Here is a 17,294-nt window from a genome sequence, read left to right on the forward strand (position 1 = left end):
TTTTCTTTTTCTGGTCGCATCTTCGTAGCACTTTTTTTGTTGTTGTCATTTTTGAATGACGTCAATCATTTTACCATATAATGTCCCAGATAAAAAGAAAATAAATCTAAAAGTGGTAAAATGGTGAAAAAAAAAAAATTCCCCGCAATTTTCCCACTGGTTTTTGGTGTTTTATTTTCACGTATTCTCCGTTTTCCGCGACTTTTACAGTTTTGTCATTTTCCCAGCGACGGCTTTTTCTTTGCATGATAAGCTGAAGTTTTCGCTGGTATCATTTTGCGGTTGAAACTTTGTTTCCATCACTTTTTGGAGGAAAATAAATGAAAAACATCAATACTGACATTTGAATTTTCAATGGCGATTATCTGTTTTTTTTCTTTTTTCCGTTTTTTGCTCCCCTTCTTCCCAGAGCCAAAACTTTTTTCAATTTTTCATTTATATGGGGTTTTTTTTTTTTGCGGCACGAGTTGTACTTTTCAACTACGCCATTCATTCTACTATATATCGTACGAAAAAAATTCCAAGTGCTTTAAAAAAAAAAATGGAAAAAAAAATGCAATTTTGCAATTGTTTTTAGTTTTTTTTTATTCACCATGTTCATTAAATGCTAAAACTGACCTGCCATTATGATTCTCCAGGTCATTACGAGTCCATAGACACCAAACATGTCTAGGTTCTTTTTTATTGAAGTGGTGAAAAAAATTGGAAATCTGCAAAAATTTAATTTTTGTCACCAATTTTAGAGCCCCATAACTTTCTCATTTTTTAGGATCTAGAGCTGGGTGACGGCTTATTTTTTGCGCCCTGAGCTGATGTTTTTATTGATCCCATTTTGGGGTCGACACAATGTTTTGATCGCGGCTGTTAAAAGCACATGATGACTGACTGAATAAGCCATCATGTGCAGGGAAAGATGTGGGCTTGGTGTACGAGCCCGCATTAAAGGCAGAAAAACGACATATGATGTAAAATTTGCATCATATGTCGTGAAAGGGTTAAAAAGGGATCAATGGTCCAGTTCGGCATTTGCTGCTTATTAAAATTTTCAGCCGTTTTTGAGATATTAGCGAATTTCTTTAATTTACACCACGTTGCCTTGGAGACCAACTCACTCCCCTTTCGCCCTTTTCAAAATAAAACAAACAAAAAAAAAAAAAATCAAACCTACACATATTTAGTATCGCCGCGTTCAGAATCTCCCGATCTGTCAATATAAAAAAAAATATTAATCCGATCGGTAAATGGCGTAACAAGAAAAAAATCAAAATGCCAGAATTACGTGTTTTTTGGTCGCCGCAACATTGTAATAAAATGCAATAATGGGCAATTAAATCATCGCATCTACACCAAAATGGTATCAATAAAAACGTCATCTCGACATGCAAAAAATAAGCCCTCACCCAACTCAAGACCACGAAAAATGGAGACGCTACGGGTCTCGGAAAATGGCACAATTCTTTTATCCCCTCAAACTTAAGGTTTTGTCACCACTTAAATAAAAAAGAACCTGAACATGTTTGGTGTCTGTGAACTCGTAATGACCTGGAGAATCACAATGGCAGGTCAGTTTTAAAATTTGGTAAAAAAAAAAAAAAAAAAAAGGAAAGCTGCGGGATTGTACTTTTTTTTAAAATTTTGCAGCACTTGGATTTTTTTTCCCATTTTCCAGTACACGACATGTTAAAACCAATGGCGCTGTTCAAAAGTACAACTCGTTCCACAAAAATTAAGCCCTCACATGGCCATGTTGACGGAAAAATAAAGTTATGGCTCTGGGAAGGAGGGGAGCGAAAAACGGAAACGCAAAATCCCAAGGTGGTGAAGGGGTTAATCTCTCTGCAGAGCAGGAAGTGATGTCAGAGGTGGAGGCGCCAGAAGAGGAAGTCTACGAGGTCTTCAGCCAATAGCCGCAGAGCAGAAAGTGATGTCACAGTGGAGGCGGCCAGAAGAGGAAGTCTACGAGGTCTTCAGCCAATAGCTGCAGAGCAGGAAGTGATGTCAGAGGTGGAGGCAGCCAGAAGAGGAAGTCTACGAGGTCTTCAGCCAATAGCTGCAGAGCAGGAAGTGATGTCAGAGGTGGAGGCAGCCAGAAGAGGAAGTCTACGAGGTCTTCAGCCAATAGCTGCAGAGCAGGAAGTGATGTCAGAGGTGGAGGCAGCCAGAAGAGGAAGTCTACGAGGTCTACAGCCAATAGCTGCAGAGCAGGAAGTGATGTCAGAAAAGCAGGCAGCCAGAAGAGGAAGTCTACGAGGTCTACAGCCAATAGCCGCAGAGCAGGAAGTGATGTCAGAGGTGGAGGCAGCCAGAAGAGGAAGTCTACGAGGTCTACAGCCAATAGCCGCAGAGCAGGAAGTGATGTCACAGTGGAGGCGGCCAGAAGAGGAAGTCTACGAGGTCTTCAGCCAATAGCTGCAGAGCAGGAAGTGATGTCAGAAAAGCAGGCAGCCAGAAGAGGAAGTCTACGAGGTCTTCAGCCAATAGCTGCAGAGCAGGAAGTGATGTCAGAGGTGGAGGCAGCCAGAAGAGGAAGTCTACGAGGTCAAACCTCAACCAATAGGTGCAGAGCAGGAAGTGATGCACACAAATCAGTAGCGGGATGAAAACAATGAATAAATAAGACACACAATTCGATAGTCAAAAATATATATTTTCAGGCTAATATGAAGTCTGCATATAAGAAGATAATGGATCTGACTGTATCATACATTCGCTGTGAACCCCGACTAAGAAGATCACAGAGCCCATCGGGAGAAAAAAAATACATAAAAAAATCATTCTGTATTGAGACAGAAAACATATTGGCGGATTTATGTATGGGCACCATTACTGAGATGAAAGAAGCAAAAAAAAAAAGCTAATTTAATTAAAACATTCAATATAAAGGCATCCGTATAAAAATATTCATGCAAAAACTTTCAAGGTGTGAACAAATAAGTGCCAAAATACATCTAGGTGAAAACAAAGTACTAATCAGCTCACTGAGGGATCAGGTTACAGCACTTAATGGGTCATGCCTTAGCAAGTCCTTAGAGTGGGAGGACTCTTCTTTGTGTGCCGACTACTCTGAGCCAATCAGATGTCGCTCCACAATTACTCCTCCCCGCCCCCCAAGCATGCTGGGAAAAGACTGCAGCTGCATCTCCATCCAACCCTTCGTTTCCGTGTTATTCTAGATGGAGATTTTTCGGTATTATTGCTACTTTCCTTCGATAAGATATAAGGCTTATTAATAAGAGGCCCCACCAGGGGCCCCATCAGAAGGAAACCGGCTCTTACGGCGGCATCTCATCGGCTCTCGGTGTCAGGGGTGATGGGCGATGTTTCAAATATTGACATGTAAATGCTTAAACAGCAGCGATCAGAGCCAGCTCCGGTTGCTGCTGCTAAGTGCTAGGTGCCGGCTGTATAACACAGCCGGCACCCACCATGTATGAAGTCGGACACTTCAGAGATGTTGGTTACAGCCGTTTTGGTGTCACATGGGGGAAAACGAGGAGATTTTTTTGCAAAAAAAAAAGAACTAATATAATAAAGGGATTGTCCAATACTTGAATAAAATGTTTCTAGGCATGAATGGTTTTAAAAAAAAATAAACTTAAGACATTCTAACACTTCAACAGTGGATCGATCGCTCGGGAGGTTTGCACCAGCTACGGAAGCGATGTCTGCTCCCTTCGAAAGTCAACGGGACCGCTGCAGTCAATCCCAGTGCTCCTGTAGTTACCTATGACTGGTTGCAGCGGTTCTGGTTCTGAAGAATCGATAGGACTCCCGTTTATTATTGTAATCCTATTCACGCCTAGAAAAATAATTATTCAAGTGTCGGACAACCCTTATAAATAACCAAAAACTTATAACAATTGTCCACTTTTATTCTGAAGGGTGAGACAGATGTAAACTGTAGTTAAAGGGGTATTCCCATCTCCTAGATCCTATCCCAATATGTAGTAGGTGTAATAATAATAATATAGCAAATAGCTCCAATTAGAAATATAGTGTAGTTCTTCTAATTAGCCGATTAGGTATCTATGGTTATGGTCACTAGTAACTAACTGTTGCTGTATGAGTGGTTGTAACCACGGATACCTAAGGGGTAAGTGACATAGCAAATCAGTAGAACTATACTACATTTCTAATTGGAGGTTATTTGCTTATTATTACACCCACTACATATTGGGATAGGATCTTGGAGATGGGAATACCTCTTTTAAGCTCAGCTGATGCTTTGTTAGTAAAGTGCTACCCGCCGCGCTAACACACAAAAAAAGGAGTCTGATGCGTCAAACGACAGGACTGAACTGGATGACCCCGTATTTGCCCGATGTCATCCAGTCCACCTCCGCCGCCATCAGCCGCTCTCCGACACCCGCTTGCAGCCCGACCTGCACATCGGCCTTCAGGGTTCTGATGCTGCACAATGGAGCCGGGTGAAAGGATCGGAGCGCCTGAGAGAAGGGCGCGGTGAAGTCCCACTTGCGGTCCCCCGTCAGTTTCCTGTAGTTTAAGTCCCCTTTAAATAAGACTAAATCAGATTTTTGCAGCTCGGTGTACAAGTCCGGAGCCACTTCCGCCATGGTGCAGAACTCGTGGGGCAGAGTCCAGAAGAGATGCTGGTGATAGACCCAGCGGCCCTTCTTCAGGTTTTCCTTCCAGCTTTGGCCGCACTTTGACATCCACTTGTTGTTGACGGCCGTACATTGCTGAACTGTCCAGTCGAAGTCGTGCTTCGTGGTGTCCGAGACGAACCACGGCATCACCTTCCCGTGGAAATGAACCTCCGTGGCCAGGTTCAATGACAGCATGGCGTCCGCCATGACCAAGTCCGTGACCAACTCGAAGCCGGCGTTATCCAGAACGATGTCCACTCTTGTCCTCGACTCTGCGTTCCCGTCTCTGTTCTTCGATAGGACGCCCCAGAGAGAATTCATATCATCCACCAGGATAAATTCCCGAAAGTCGTCCAGGGACGACAGCACGCTGCTCCTCTGGGAGTTGTCCTGACCCCCCGATATAGAGAGGTCGCACTTGTTTCCCCACAGGGACACCTACGAGTGACGGACAGAGAAGTATTACAGGAGGGAGACTCCAATAAGGACGGAACCGGGGGACCTTCTTCACCACTAATATGGCTGCTTAAAGGGCCCTATGCTACGCAGCGCTGTCCTACACTTGAAAAGGTGCATGCAGGTACAAAGAGACAGGGCGCGAGAGGGGAAAGGGGCGCGAGAGAGGGGAAAGGGGCGAGAGAGAGGGGAAAGGGGCGAGAGAGAGGGGAAAGGGCGAGAGAGCGGAAAGGGGCGAAAGGAGAATGAGAGGGGAAAAGGGCGCAAGAGGGGAAAAGGGCGCGAGAGAGGGGAGAAAGGGGCGTGAGAAGGGAGAAAGGGGCACGAGAAGGGAGAAAGGGGCACGAGAAGGGAGAAAGGGGCACGAGAAGGGAGAAAGGGGCACGAGAAGGGAGAAAGGGGCACGAGAAGGGAGAAAGGGGCACGAGAAGGGAGAAAGGGGCACGAGAAGGGAGAAAGGGGCACGAGAAGGGAGAAAGGGGCGACAGAGGGGAAAGGGGCGACAGAGGGGAAAAGGGAGCGAAAGGGGAACGAGAGGGGAAAAGGGTGCGAGAGGGGAAAGGGGCGCGAGAGGGGAGCGAAAGGGGAAGGAGTGGGGAAAAGGGCGCGAGTGGGGAAAAGGGCGCGAGTGGGGAAAAGGGCGCGAGTGGGGAAAAGGGCGCGAGAGGGGAAAAGGGCGCGAGAGGGGAAAAGGGCGCGAGAGGGGAAAAGAGGGGAAGGGGTGGACAGAAAGCAAGAAAGAGAGGATATGGGCAAGAGAGAAGGTGTCTACCCAACAATAAAACCCTGAAAAAATAATCTACCTGGTTACTCAGTGTGAAAAGTGAAAAGGTAGTGAAAAGTGAACTGAAAAACAAAAATGATGAAGTTGTAACATGTCCACCAATCAGCTGATCGCAGCTCCTGCAGCGGCTACAGATCACAAACAGAATTGCGCCACACACTGAGTGGTGGCCGTTCTCGGGTACTGCAGCTAACTTTCAACAGGCGCTGGGCTGCAGTACCTGCAGGACGGGCAGACATCACCCACCTGCAGCAGTTTGTAGATCTCACCCCGGACGTCATCGCTACTGAGACTATTCGTCTTCCCTTTAAGCTCCTGGAGATGAGCGCACAAAGCCACCACTGCTTGCTGGGACTGAAAGAAGCTTTCATTCTTCACATCCCTAAAGACGTCATATTCAGATATCGGGGGGCTGTGTCAGAACAAACAAAAAAAAGTGTCAGGTCATCATCTTCACAACAATTGGGGCTCTGTCTTCTGTCACATTGCCCCAAATCCTCTGCAGACACAATGATAAGATTCTGATGTCACCACTAGGGGGAGCCAGCTGTACAATTTTACCTGCTCAGAGCTCCCTCTAGTGGTGACTGCCGGCAGCCAGAATTGTATCTCGGCCAGTTCTCACCTCAATAACATGCCTTCCTGAATTCTGCGATACAGATAACACTCCACGTACAGCCAGGGGGATCTGAACCAGCTCGGCTCTTCGTCGCTGCCCACCAGGGTCTTCTGGTAGTCCAGGTACTGATTCCAGATCTGGGTGTCCGGCTGCTCGTCGGTCAGTGGCAGGATGGGCTTGTTTGTTTGCATTTCGTTCCGTAGTTTGGAAAAGAAAGACAAAGCCTTTTTCTCTGCCTCTATGCCTTCCTGAAAAAAGCACCAGCATCTGAATGGCTGTTCTGTACCCTCCCCCAGAAAAATCAGCTGATCGCCCCGGGCCAGGGGTCAAATTCTGAAAAAGGGGGTGTCTCTGAAGATCAGAGGAGCCCAGTATAGCACTTTGAGGATGATGCTACAGTGCCATTACCAGAGAGCAATACATTAAAGGGGCTCAATTTACCGTGGCACACTTAAAGGGGTTGTTCGGTTACACCGAGGTCTGCACAACATACGGCCCGCCTGTATTCACGGCTTTCAGAGCAGCGCTCGTCAACCCCCGCCCCGACATGTAGAAGCGTGATGAGGTCATCACTCTATGCTGTGACCTCATCACACTGCTGCTGCCGGTGGAACAGCGCAAAGGAGGCAAGGACGCACCGGAAAAAGTAAGTGCTCCAGGAGGAGCTGAAGACTAAACATCCTACTGTAGGGGAAGGGGGAGGAGGATGAGGGCTGCTGTTATTATGAGGCCACATTATGGGGCAACTGGGTGAGAGGAGCTGTGCACGGGGACGTTACGGAGAGGAGCTGTGCGCGGGGACGTTACGGAGAGGAGCTGTGCACGGGGACGTTACGGAGAGGAGCTGTGCACGGGGACGTTACGGAGAGGAGCTGTGCACGGGGACGTTACGGAGAGGAGCTGTGCACGGGGACGTTACGGAGAGGAGCTGTGCACGGGGACGTTACGGAGAGGAGCTGTGCACGGGAACGTTACGGAGAGAAGCTGTGTATGGGGATATTACAGAGAGGAGCTGTGCACGGGGACGTTACGGAGAGGAGCTGTGCACGGGGACGTTACGGAGAGGAGCTGTGTATGGGGACGTTACGGAGAGAAGCTGTGTATGGTGACATATTACAGAGAGGAGCTGTGTATGGGGACATATTACAGAGAGGAGCGGTGTATGGGGACATTACGGAGAGGAGCTGTGTATGGGGACATTACGGAGAGGAGCTGTGTATGGGGACATTATGGAGAGGAGCTGTGCATGGGGACATTACGGAGAGGAGCTGTGTATGAGGACATTACGGAGAGGAGCTATGTATGGGGACATTACGGAGAGGAGCTGTGTATGAGGACATTACGGAGACGAGCTGTGAATGAGGACATTACGGAGAGGAGCTGTGTATGGGGACGTTACGGAGAGAAGCTGTGTATGGTGACATATTACAGAGAGGAGCTGTGTATGGGGACATATTACAGAGAGGAGCGGTGTATGGGGACATTACGGAGAGGAGCTGTGTATGGGGACATTACGGAGAGGAGCTGTGTATGGGGACATTATGGAGAGGAGCTGTGCATGGGGACATTACGGAGAGGAGCTGTGTATGAGGACATATTACAGAGAGGAGTTGTGCATGGGGACATTATGGAGAGGAGCTGTGTATAGGGACACTACAATCAACTCAGAAATCATGTAAATGATATTGCATCAAGAATCAAGGGGTAACCCCTTCACCCGGTGGCCAAATTCCGTTTTTGCGTTTCCGTTTTTTCCTTCCTTACTTCCCAGAGCCATAACTCTTATTTTTCTGTCCACATAGACATATGAGCGCTTGTGTTTTGCAGCACGAGTTGCTCTTTTGAATGACACCACTCATTTTACCTCATTACCTACCTTAAAATGGGAAAAAAAATTCCAAATCCATGCAGAAATTGTGAAAAAAACGCAGTTCTGACATTGTGTTTGAGGAATTGTTTTTACACTGTACATTTTGTGATAAAAATTACACTGCAATACGATTCTGTACGGTTACGGCAACACGTCCTGTTTTTAGTGGTGAAAACAAAATCAGACGTTTCCAAAGATAACTTTTTTGAGTTGTTGCTATTTTCTGAGACCCGTAACATGTTTTATTCTTTGGTACAGCTGTAGGATGGTTTAGTTTTTGCATAGCGAGATGATGTTTTTATTAATAATCAAAAAAACCTTCATTTTGGTGTTCTTGAATTTTTTTCCATTTATGCTGTTTAAAGATCCGAGTTAATTATTATTATTAGATTTTTTCTAATGCGGCGCTGGCACGTTTGTGTATTGTTTAAATATCTTTAATGGGGAAAAAATTAGATTTTTTTTAAACTTTTCACTGTTCTTGTTAGTCCCCTTAAGGGGACTTAGCCAAGTTCGTCTGTTCGCTTGTGCGACTTACAAAAATACCGCAATATTGCTGCATATAGTAAGAATCCTGAGCAGCTTTGAAGACCGGCCACATGCTGGGAGGGCGGATGACGCGCCCCATGTGATGACGCGCCCCATGTGATGACGCGTGTTAAATTCCGCTGTCAGAGTTTGACAGCGGCATTAACAGGTTAACAATCGCGGGCAGAGCTCCGATCCACCTGCGATTGTTAGAGGCAGGTCACACAGCCATGATCTGCCAGGTATGGGGCAACTCCGTCCGCCCGCTCCATACACCCCGCTTCTGATTTAGCCCGTACATGTGAAGGGGAAAAAGAGTAACCGTCGTTTTCATTTCATAAATCAACACTACACGAGAAAATAAACAACTTTGTAATATATCTTATCAGAGAAATCTGCTTATTTATCCTCCTGTTTAGATCTTTCACGTTTGATTCACGGATAAAATCTGCATTCAGTGAAAACAGATTTCCCCATTACTGAGATAAGAGATGACAGTTGGAGCTAGAGGCAGACACAGACATTCTAGGGAGGAGCTAGAGGAGACACAGACATTCTAGGGAGGAGCTAGAGGAGACACAGACATTCTAGGGAGGAGCTAGAGGAGACACAGACATTCTAGGGAGGAGCTAGAGGAGACACAGACATTCTAGGGAGGAGCTAGAGGAGACAGACATTCTAGAGAGGAGCTAGAGGAGACACAGACATTCTAGGGAGGAGCTAGAGGAGACACAGACATTCTAGGGAGGAGCTAGAGGAGACACAGACATTCTAGGGAGGAGCTAGAGGAGACACAGACATTCTAGGGAGGAGCTAGAGGAGACACAGACATTCTAGGGAGGAGCTAGAGGAGACACAGACATTCTAGGGAGGAGCTAGAGGCAGTACAGACATTCTAGGGAGGAGCTAGAGGCAGTCACAGACATTCTAGGGAGGAGCTAGAGGCAGACACAGACATTCTAGGGAGGAGCTAGAGGAGACACAGACATTCTAGGGAGGAGCTAGAGGAGACACAGACATTCTAGGGAGGAGCTAGAGGAGACACAGACATTCTAGAGAGGAGCTAGAGGAGACACAGACATTCTAGAGAGGAGCTAGAGGAGACACAGACATTCTAGGGAGGAGCTAGAGGAGACACAGACATTCTAGGGAGGAGCTAGAGGAGACACAGACATTCTAGGGAGGAGCTAGAGGAGACACAGACATTCTAGGGAGGAGCTAGAGGAGACACAGACATTCTAGGGAGGAGCTAGAGGCAGTCACAGACATTCTAGGGAGGAGCTAGAGGCAGACACAGACATTCTAGGGAGGAGCTAGAGGCAGACACAGACATTCTAGGGAGGAGCTAGAGGCAGACACAGACATTCTAGGGAGGAGCTAGAGGCAGACACAGACATTCTAGGGAGGAGCTAGAGGAGACAGACATTCTAGAGAGGAGCTAGAGGAGACACAGACATTTTAGGGAGGAGCTAGAGGAGACACAGACATTCTAGAGAGGAGCTAGAGGAGACACAGACATTCTAGGTAGGAGCTAGAGGAGACACAGACATTCTAGGGAGGAGCTAGAGGAGACACAGACATTCTAGGGAGGAGCTAGAGGAGACACAGACATTCTAGGGAGGAGCTAGAGGAGACACAGACATTCTAGGGAGGAGCTAGAGGCAGTCACAGACATTCTAGGGAGAAGCTAGAGGCAGACACAGACATTCTAGGGAGGAGCTAGAGGCAGACACAGACATTCTAGGGAGGAGCTAGAGGCAGACACAGACATTCTAGGGAGGAGCTAGAGGCAGACACAGACATTCTAGGGAGGAGCTAGAGGCAGACACAGACATTCTAGGGAGGAGCTAGAGGAGACACAGACATTCTAGAGAGGAGCTAGAGGAGACACAGACATTCTAGGGAGGAGCTAGAGGAGAGACAGACATTCTAGGGAGGAGCTAGAGGAGACACAGACATTCTAGGGAGGAGCTAGAGGAGACACAGACATTCTAGGGAGGAGCTAGAGGAGACACAGACATTCTAGAGAGGAGCTAGAGGCAGACACAGACATTCTAGGGAGGAGCTAGAGGCAGACAGACATTCTAGGGAGGAGCTAGAGGCAGACACATACATTCTAGGGAGGAGCTAGAGGCAGACACAGACATTCTAGGGAGGAGCTAGAGGCAGACACAGACATTCTAGGGAGGAGCTAGAGGCAGACACAGACATTCTAGGGAGGAGCTAGAGACGGACACAGACATTCTAGGGAGGAGCTAGAGGCGGACACAGACATTCTAGGGAGGAACTAGAGGCAGACACAGACATTGTAGGGAGGAGCTAGAGACAGACACAGACATTCTAGGGAGGAGCTAGAGGCGGACACAGACATTCTAGGGAGGAGCTAGAGGCAGACACTGACATTGTAGGGAGGAGCTAGAAACAGACACAGACATTCTAGGGAGGAGCTAGAGGCAGACACAGACATTCTAGGGAGGAGCTAGAGGCAGACACAGACATTCTAGGGAGGAGCTAGAGGCAGACACAGACATTCTAGGGAGGAGCTAGAGGCAGACACAGACATTCTAGGGAGGAGCTAGAGGCAGACACAGACATTCTAGGGAGGAGCTAGAGGCAGACACAGACATTCTAGGGAGGAGCTAGAGGCAGACAGACATTCTAGGGAGGAGCTAGAGGCAGACACAGACATTCTAGGGAGGAGCTAGAGGAAGACGGACATTCTAGGGAGGAGCTAGAGGAAGACAGACATTCTAGGGAGCAGGTAGAGGCAGACAGACATTCTAGGGAGGAGCTAGAGGCAGACAGGCATTCTAGGGAGGAGCTAGAGGCAGACACAGGCATTCTAGGGAGGAGCTAGAGGCAGACAGACATTCTAGGGAGGAGCTAGAGGCAGACAGACATTCTAGGGAGGAGCTAGAGGCAGACAGACATTCTAGGGAGGAGCTAGAGGTAGACACAGACATTCTAGGGAGGAGCTAGAGGCAGACACAGACATTCTAGGGAGGAGCTAGAGGCAGACACAGACATTCTAGGGAGGAGCTAGAGGCAGACACAGACATTCTAGGGAGGAGCTAGAGGTAGACACAGACATTCTAGGGAGGAGCTAGAGGCAGACAGACATTCTAGGGAGGAGCTAGAGGCAGACACAGACATTCTAGGGAGGAGCTAGAGGCAGACACAGACATTCTAGGGAGGAGCTAGAGGCAAACACAGACATTCTAGGGAGGAGCAAGAGGCAGACACAGACATTCTAGGGAGGAGCTAGAGGCAGACAGACATTCTAGGGAGGAGCTACAGGCAGACACAGACATTCTAGGGAGGAGCTAGAGGCAGACACAGACATTCTAGGGAGGAGCTAGAGGCAAACACAGACATTCTAGGGAGGAGCTAGAGGCAGACAGACATTCTACTGCTAGTTGTCCTGAAATGACAGTTATGTTTTTAAACTCTAACTGTGATTTCAGGAGAACTTGCAGCAGTCCGTCTCCAGCTCGTTCCTTGCACCCCATCCCAGGAATGTCACCTCAAATCCTCTACTAAATGTGATTTGCAGCACCGTCACTCACCTCGCCATGAGCTTCCAAGAACTTATTTTTATTCCGATGTACAGTGTCTATCACCTTTGTTAGAATCTGTGGCATTCGGTCTTTAACTGTGTAATAAGCAAAAGACCTAAAAAATAAAACAATATACCATATATTAAAAATAGGAGTATTATGTGCATTGACCATTTATTGTCCCAACGTGCTAGAAAAAGAAGCTCATGCCAGAGGAACTGGCTGGCCCGTGTTGTAAATGGAATGCCCACTGATTTTAATTGCAGAGTAATATTTAAAGGGGTTGTCCAGGCTTGTGACTGAAATCTTACAGTGCGCTCTCAGGATTCTCCACTATGTGATTTGCTTGCTTCCGGCCATATTCCAACTAGACGTGTTGGGCCGTGCACGGCTAGTTGGAACGTGACCGCATATATGCGCCATCACCGAAGAATCCAGACAGTGCAAACTGTGCACGCTGTGAGGATTCACAAGTCTGCAGTCACGGATATAGAAGTCCAAGCCTGGACAACCCCTTTAATTTTTGCTGTGATGGCCCTGCGGGGAAATTGAACACTTGACAGGTTCCCCCAGAGCTGATCACTAGTGGTTCCTACAGAACAGAAACAAAATCCCCTGATTGTAAGCACGTGGCTGCAATTTTTTCCCTTAAAACCAATTGAGGGGGTATTTTTACATGGCTGCCAATAATATTAGATTAACTGCTCCTTTAATAAAAAGTAGCAATATTTCTGAAATTGTGGTTTCAGGATCAGTCAGATGAGTCTCAAGGGGTTTTGCAATTTCCTGAAAGTTGATGACAGGGAACGACATTGCCCTGATACACCACGGATTGCGCAAGTTGTCTGCAGGATCGCCGAGGACACACACCCTTCAAATTTGGCGGAGAGCGAGCAGGGAGTCTCCATCTTGTTGGTTTACTGGGCGTATCGTCTGGGCAAGAAGAAACACGAAGTTAACAGAACGTTTGTGAGATTGTGAACAGAACCGCCACGAAGAGAAACACAGACGTTCCTGCAACACTGTGACATTACTACATGCAGCACACTGAGGAGGAAAAGGGTGGGATTGTGCAAGCCACAGGATGGAGACAGAGTGCCCCCATACAGTCCTTACACACAGTGCCCCCATACAGTCCTTACACACAGTGCCCCCATACAGTCCTTACACACAGTGCCCCCATATACAGTCCTTACACACAGCGCCCCCATACAGTCCTTACAGAGCGCCCCCATACAGTCCTTACAGAGCGCCCCCATAGTCCTTACACGCAGCGCCCCCATACAGTCCTTACACGCAGCGCCCCCATACAGTCCTTACACGCAGCGCCCCCATACAGTCCTTACACGCAGCGCCCCATACAGTCCTTACACGCAGCGCCCCCATACAGTCCTTACACGCAGCGCCCCCATACAGTCCTTACACGCAGCGCCCCCATACAGTCCTTACACGCAGCGCCCCCATACAGTCCTTACACGCAGCGCCCCCATACAGTCCTTACACGCAGCGCCCCCATACAGTCCTTACACGCAGCGCCCCCATACAGTCCTTACACGCAGCGCCCCCATACAGTCCTTACACGCAGCGCCCCCATACAGTCCTTACACGCAGCGCCCCCATACAGTCCTTACACGCAGCGCCCCCATACAGTCCTTACACGCAGCGCCCCCATACAGTCCTTACACACAGTGCCCCCATACAGTCCTTACAGAGTGCCCCCATACAGTCCTTACACATAGTGCCCCCATACAGTCCTTACACACAGTGCCCCCATACAGTCCTTACACACAGTGCCCCCATACAGTCCTTACACACAGTGCCTCCATACAGTCCTTACACACAGTGCTCCCATACATAGTCCTTACACACAGTGCCCCCATACAGTCCTTGCACACAGTGCCCCCATACAGTCCTTGCACACAGTGCCCCCATACATAGTCCTTACACACAGTGCCCCCATACAGTCCTTACACACAGTGCCCCCATACAGTCCTTGCACACAGTGCCCCCATACATAGTCCTTACACACAGTGCTCCCATACAGTCCTTACACAGTGCCCCCATACAGTCCTTGCACACAGTGCTCCCATACAGTCCTTACACACAGTGCCCCCATACAGTCCTTACACAATGCCCCCATAGTCCTTACACAGTGCCCCCATACAGTCCTTACACACAGTGCCCCCATACAGTCCTTACACACAGTGCCCCCATACAGTCCTTACACACAGTGCCCCATACAGTCCTTACACACAGTGCCCCCATACAGTCCTTACACACAGTGCCCCCATACAGTCCTTACACACAGTGCCCCCATACAGTCCTTACACACAGTGCCCCATACAGTCCTTACACACAGTGCCCCCATACAGTCCTTACACACAGTGCTCCCATATAGTCCTTACAGAGTGCCCCCACAGTCCTTACACAGTGCTCCAATAATAATAATAATCTTTATTTATATAGCGCCAACATATTCCGCAGCGCTTTAGTTTAACACCCTTACACAGCGCTCCCATATACAGTCCTTACACACAGTGCCCCCATAGAGTCCTTACACACAGTGCCCCCAGTCCTTACACACAGTGCCCCCATACAGTCCTTACAGAGTGCCCCCATACTGTCCTTACACAGCGCTTCCATATACAGTGCCCCCATACAGTCCTTACACACACAGCGCTCCCATATAAAGTCCTTACACAGTGCCCCATACAGTCCTTACACAGAGCGCCCCCATACAGTCCTTACACAGAGTGCCCCCATACAGTCCGTACACACAGTGCCCCCATACAGTCCTTACACACAGTGCCCCATACAGTCCTTACACACAGTGCCCCCATACAGTCCTTACACACAGTGCCCCCATACAGTCCTTACACACAGTGCCCCCATACAGTCCTTACACACAGTGCCCCCATACAGTCCTTACACACAGTGCCCCCATATACAGTGCTTATACACAGTGCCCCCATACAGTCCTTACACACAGTGCCCCCATACAGTCCTTACACACAGTGCCCCATACAGTCCTTACACACAGTGCCCCCATACACAGTGCTTATACACAGTGCCCCCATACAGTCCTTACACACAGTGCCCCCATACAGTCCTTACACACAGTGCCCCCATACACAGTCCTTACACACAGTGCCCCCATAGTCCTTACACACGGCGCCCCCATACACAGTCCTTACACACGGCGCCCCCATAGTCCTTACACACAGTGCCCCCATACAGTCCTTACACACAGTGCCCCCATACACAGTGCTTATACACAGTGCCCCCATACAGTCCTTACACACAGTGCCCCCATACAGTCCTTACACACAGTGCTCCATACAGTCCTTACACACAGTGCCCCCATACAGTCCTTACACACAGTGCCCCATACAGTCCCTACACACAGTGCCTCCATACAGTCCTTACACACCGTGCCCCCATACACAGTCCTTACACACAGTGCCCCCATACACAGTCCTTACACACAGTGCCCCCATAGTCCTTACACACGGCGCCCCCATACACAGTCCTTACACACGGCGCCCCCATAGTCCTTACACACAGTGCCCCCATACAGTCCTTACACACAGTGCCCCCATACACAGTGCTTATACACAGTGCCCCCATACAGTCCTTACACACAGTGCCCCCATACAGTCCTTACACACAGTGCCCCCATACAGTCCTTACACACAGTGCTCCATACAGTCCTTACACACAGTGCCCCATACAGTCCCTACACACAGTGCCTCCATACAGTCCTTACACACCGTGCCCCCATACACAGTCCTTACACACAGTGCCCCCATAGTCCTTACACACAGTGCCCCATACAGTCCTTACACACAGTGCCCCCATATACAGTCCTTACACAGTGCCCCATATACCGTCCTTACACACAGTGCCCCCATACAGTCCTTACACACAGTGCCCCCATATACAGTGCTTATACACAGTGCCCCCATACAGTCCTTACACACAGTGCCCCCATACAGTCCTTACACAGTGCCCCCATACAGTCCTTACACACAGTGCCCCCATATACAGTGCTTATACACAGTGCCCCCATACAGTCCTTACACACAGTGCCCCCATACAGTCCTTACACACAATGCCCCCATAGTCCTTACACACAGTGCCCCATATAGTCCTTACACACAGTGCCCCATATAGTCCTTACACACAGTGCCCCCATACAGTCCTTACACACAGTGCCCCCATACAGTCCTTACACACAGTGCCCCATATAGTCCTTACACACAGTGCCCCATATAGTCCTTACACACAGCGCCCCCATACAGTCCTTACACACAGTGCCCCATATAGTCCTTACACACAGTGCCCCCATACAGTCCTTACACACAGTGCCCCATATAGTCCTTACACACAGTGCCCCATATAGTCCTTACACACAGTGCCCCCATACAGTCCTTACACACAGTGCCCCATATAGTCCTTACACACAGTGCCCCATATAGTCCTTACACACAGTGCCCCCATACAGTCCTTATACACAGTGCCCCCATACAGTCCTTACACACAGTGCTCCAGTCACAGTGTACAGACAGAGTACAGTGAGGCGCCGTCATACATATCCCTCCGCGGCTCACACTCCCGTCTCCTCCGGCTCAGCAGACACTCCAGCAGCTGCAGGTGCCGGCGCTCATATCTAGCCTCCTCTCCTCTCCCGCACATTCGCGGATCTTACTGTAGTCACTGCTATAATGTTTACACCTCTCCGGACCCTCAAAAAACATAGATCAAAATAAAAATGTACTCAATTACTTTTCTTTCTAAAATTTGAAGGGAAGGTTGTACTAAGTATCTGAAATCATCGAATCTGCCGCCGCCAATAGCAAGACTCGGCAACAAG

General features: G+C 48.6%; 1 protein-coding gene across 2 annotated transcripts; it reads right to left on the reverse strand.

The window, feature by feature from the left end:
- Positions 1-2,626: 2,626 nt before the first annotated feature.
- On the reverse strand, positions 2,627-17,103 carry ARMT1 (acidic residue methyltransferase 1). 2 transcript variants are annotated; one of them, XM_069763424.1, is made up of 6 exons: positions 17,013-17,103; positions 13,292-13,354; positions 12,431-12,536; positions 6,473-6,714; positions 6,094-6,259; positions 2,627-5,045 (listed from the first exon to the last, which is right to left on the reverse strand). In XM_069763424.1, exons 2-6 carry the CDS (start codon positions 13,327-13,329, stop codon positions 4,281-4,283), a joined length of 1,317 nt encoding a protein of 438 aa, XP_069619525.1. In that variant the 5' UTR covers positions 13,330-13,354; positions 17,013-17,103; the 3' UTR covers positions 2,627-4,280. The 2 variants fall into 2 exon arrangements, with proteins under 2 accessions (XP_069619525.1, XP_069619526.1); XM_069763425.1 differs by having other exon boundaries at positions 16,959-17,103.
- Positions 17,104-17,294: the final 191 nt, after the last annotated feature.

The sequence above is a fragment of the Ranitomeya imitator genome, chromosome 4, assembly GCF_032444005.1.
Source record: "Ranitomeya imitator isolate aRanImi1 chromosome 4, aRanImi1.pri, whole genome shotgun sequence".
Classification (NCBI taxonomy): Eukaryota; Metazoa; Chordata; class Amphibia; order Anura; family Dendrobatidae; genus Ranitomeya; species Ranitomeya imitator.

Coding starts and splice junctions, on each gene's coding strand:
- ARMT1 (XM_069763424.1), bottom strand. CDS start 13,329: ATGGAGACTCCCTGCTCGCTCTCCGCCAAATTTGAAGG. Junction 6,260..6,472: donor CAGGAAGGCATGTTATTGAG/GTGAGAACTGGC, acceptor GTTCTGACACAG/CCCCCCGATATCTGAATATG. Junction 5,046..6,093: donor AGATCTACAAACTGCTGCAG/GTGGGTGATGTC, acceptor CGTCACTCGTAG/GTGTCCCTGTGGGGAAACAA.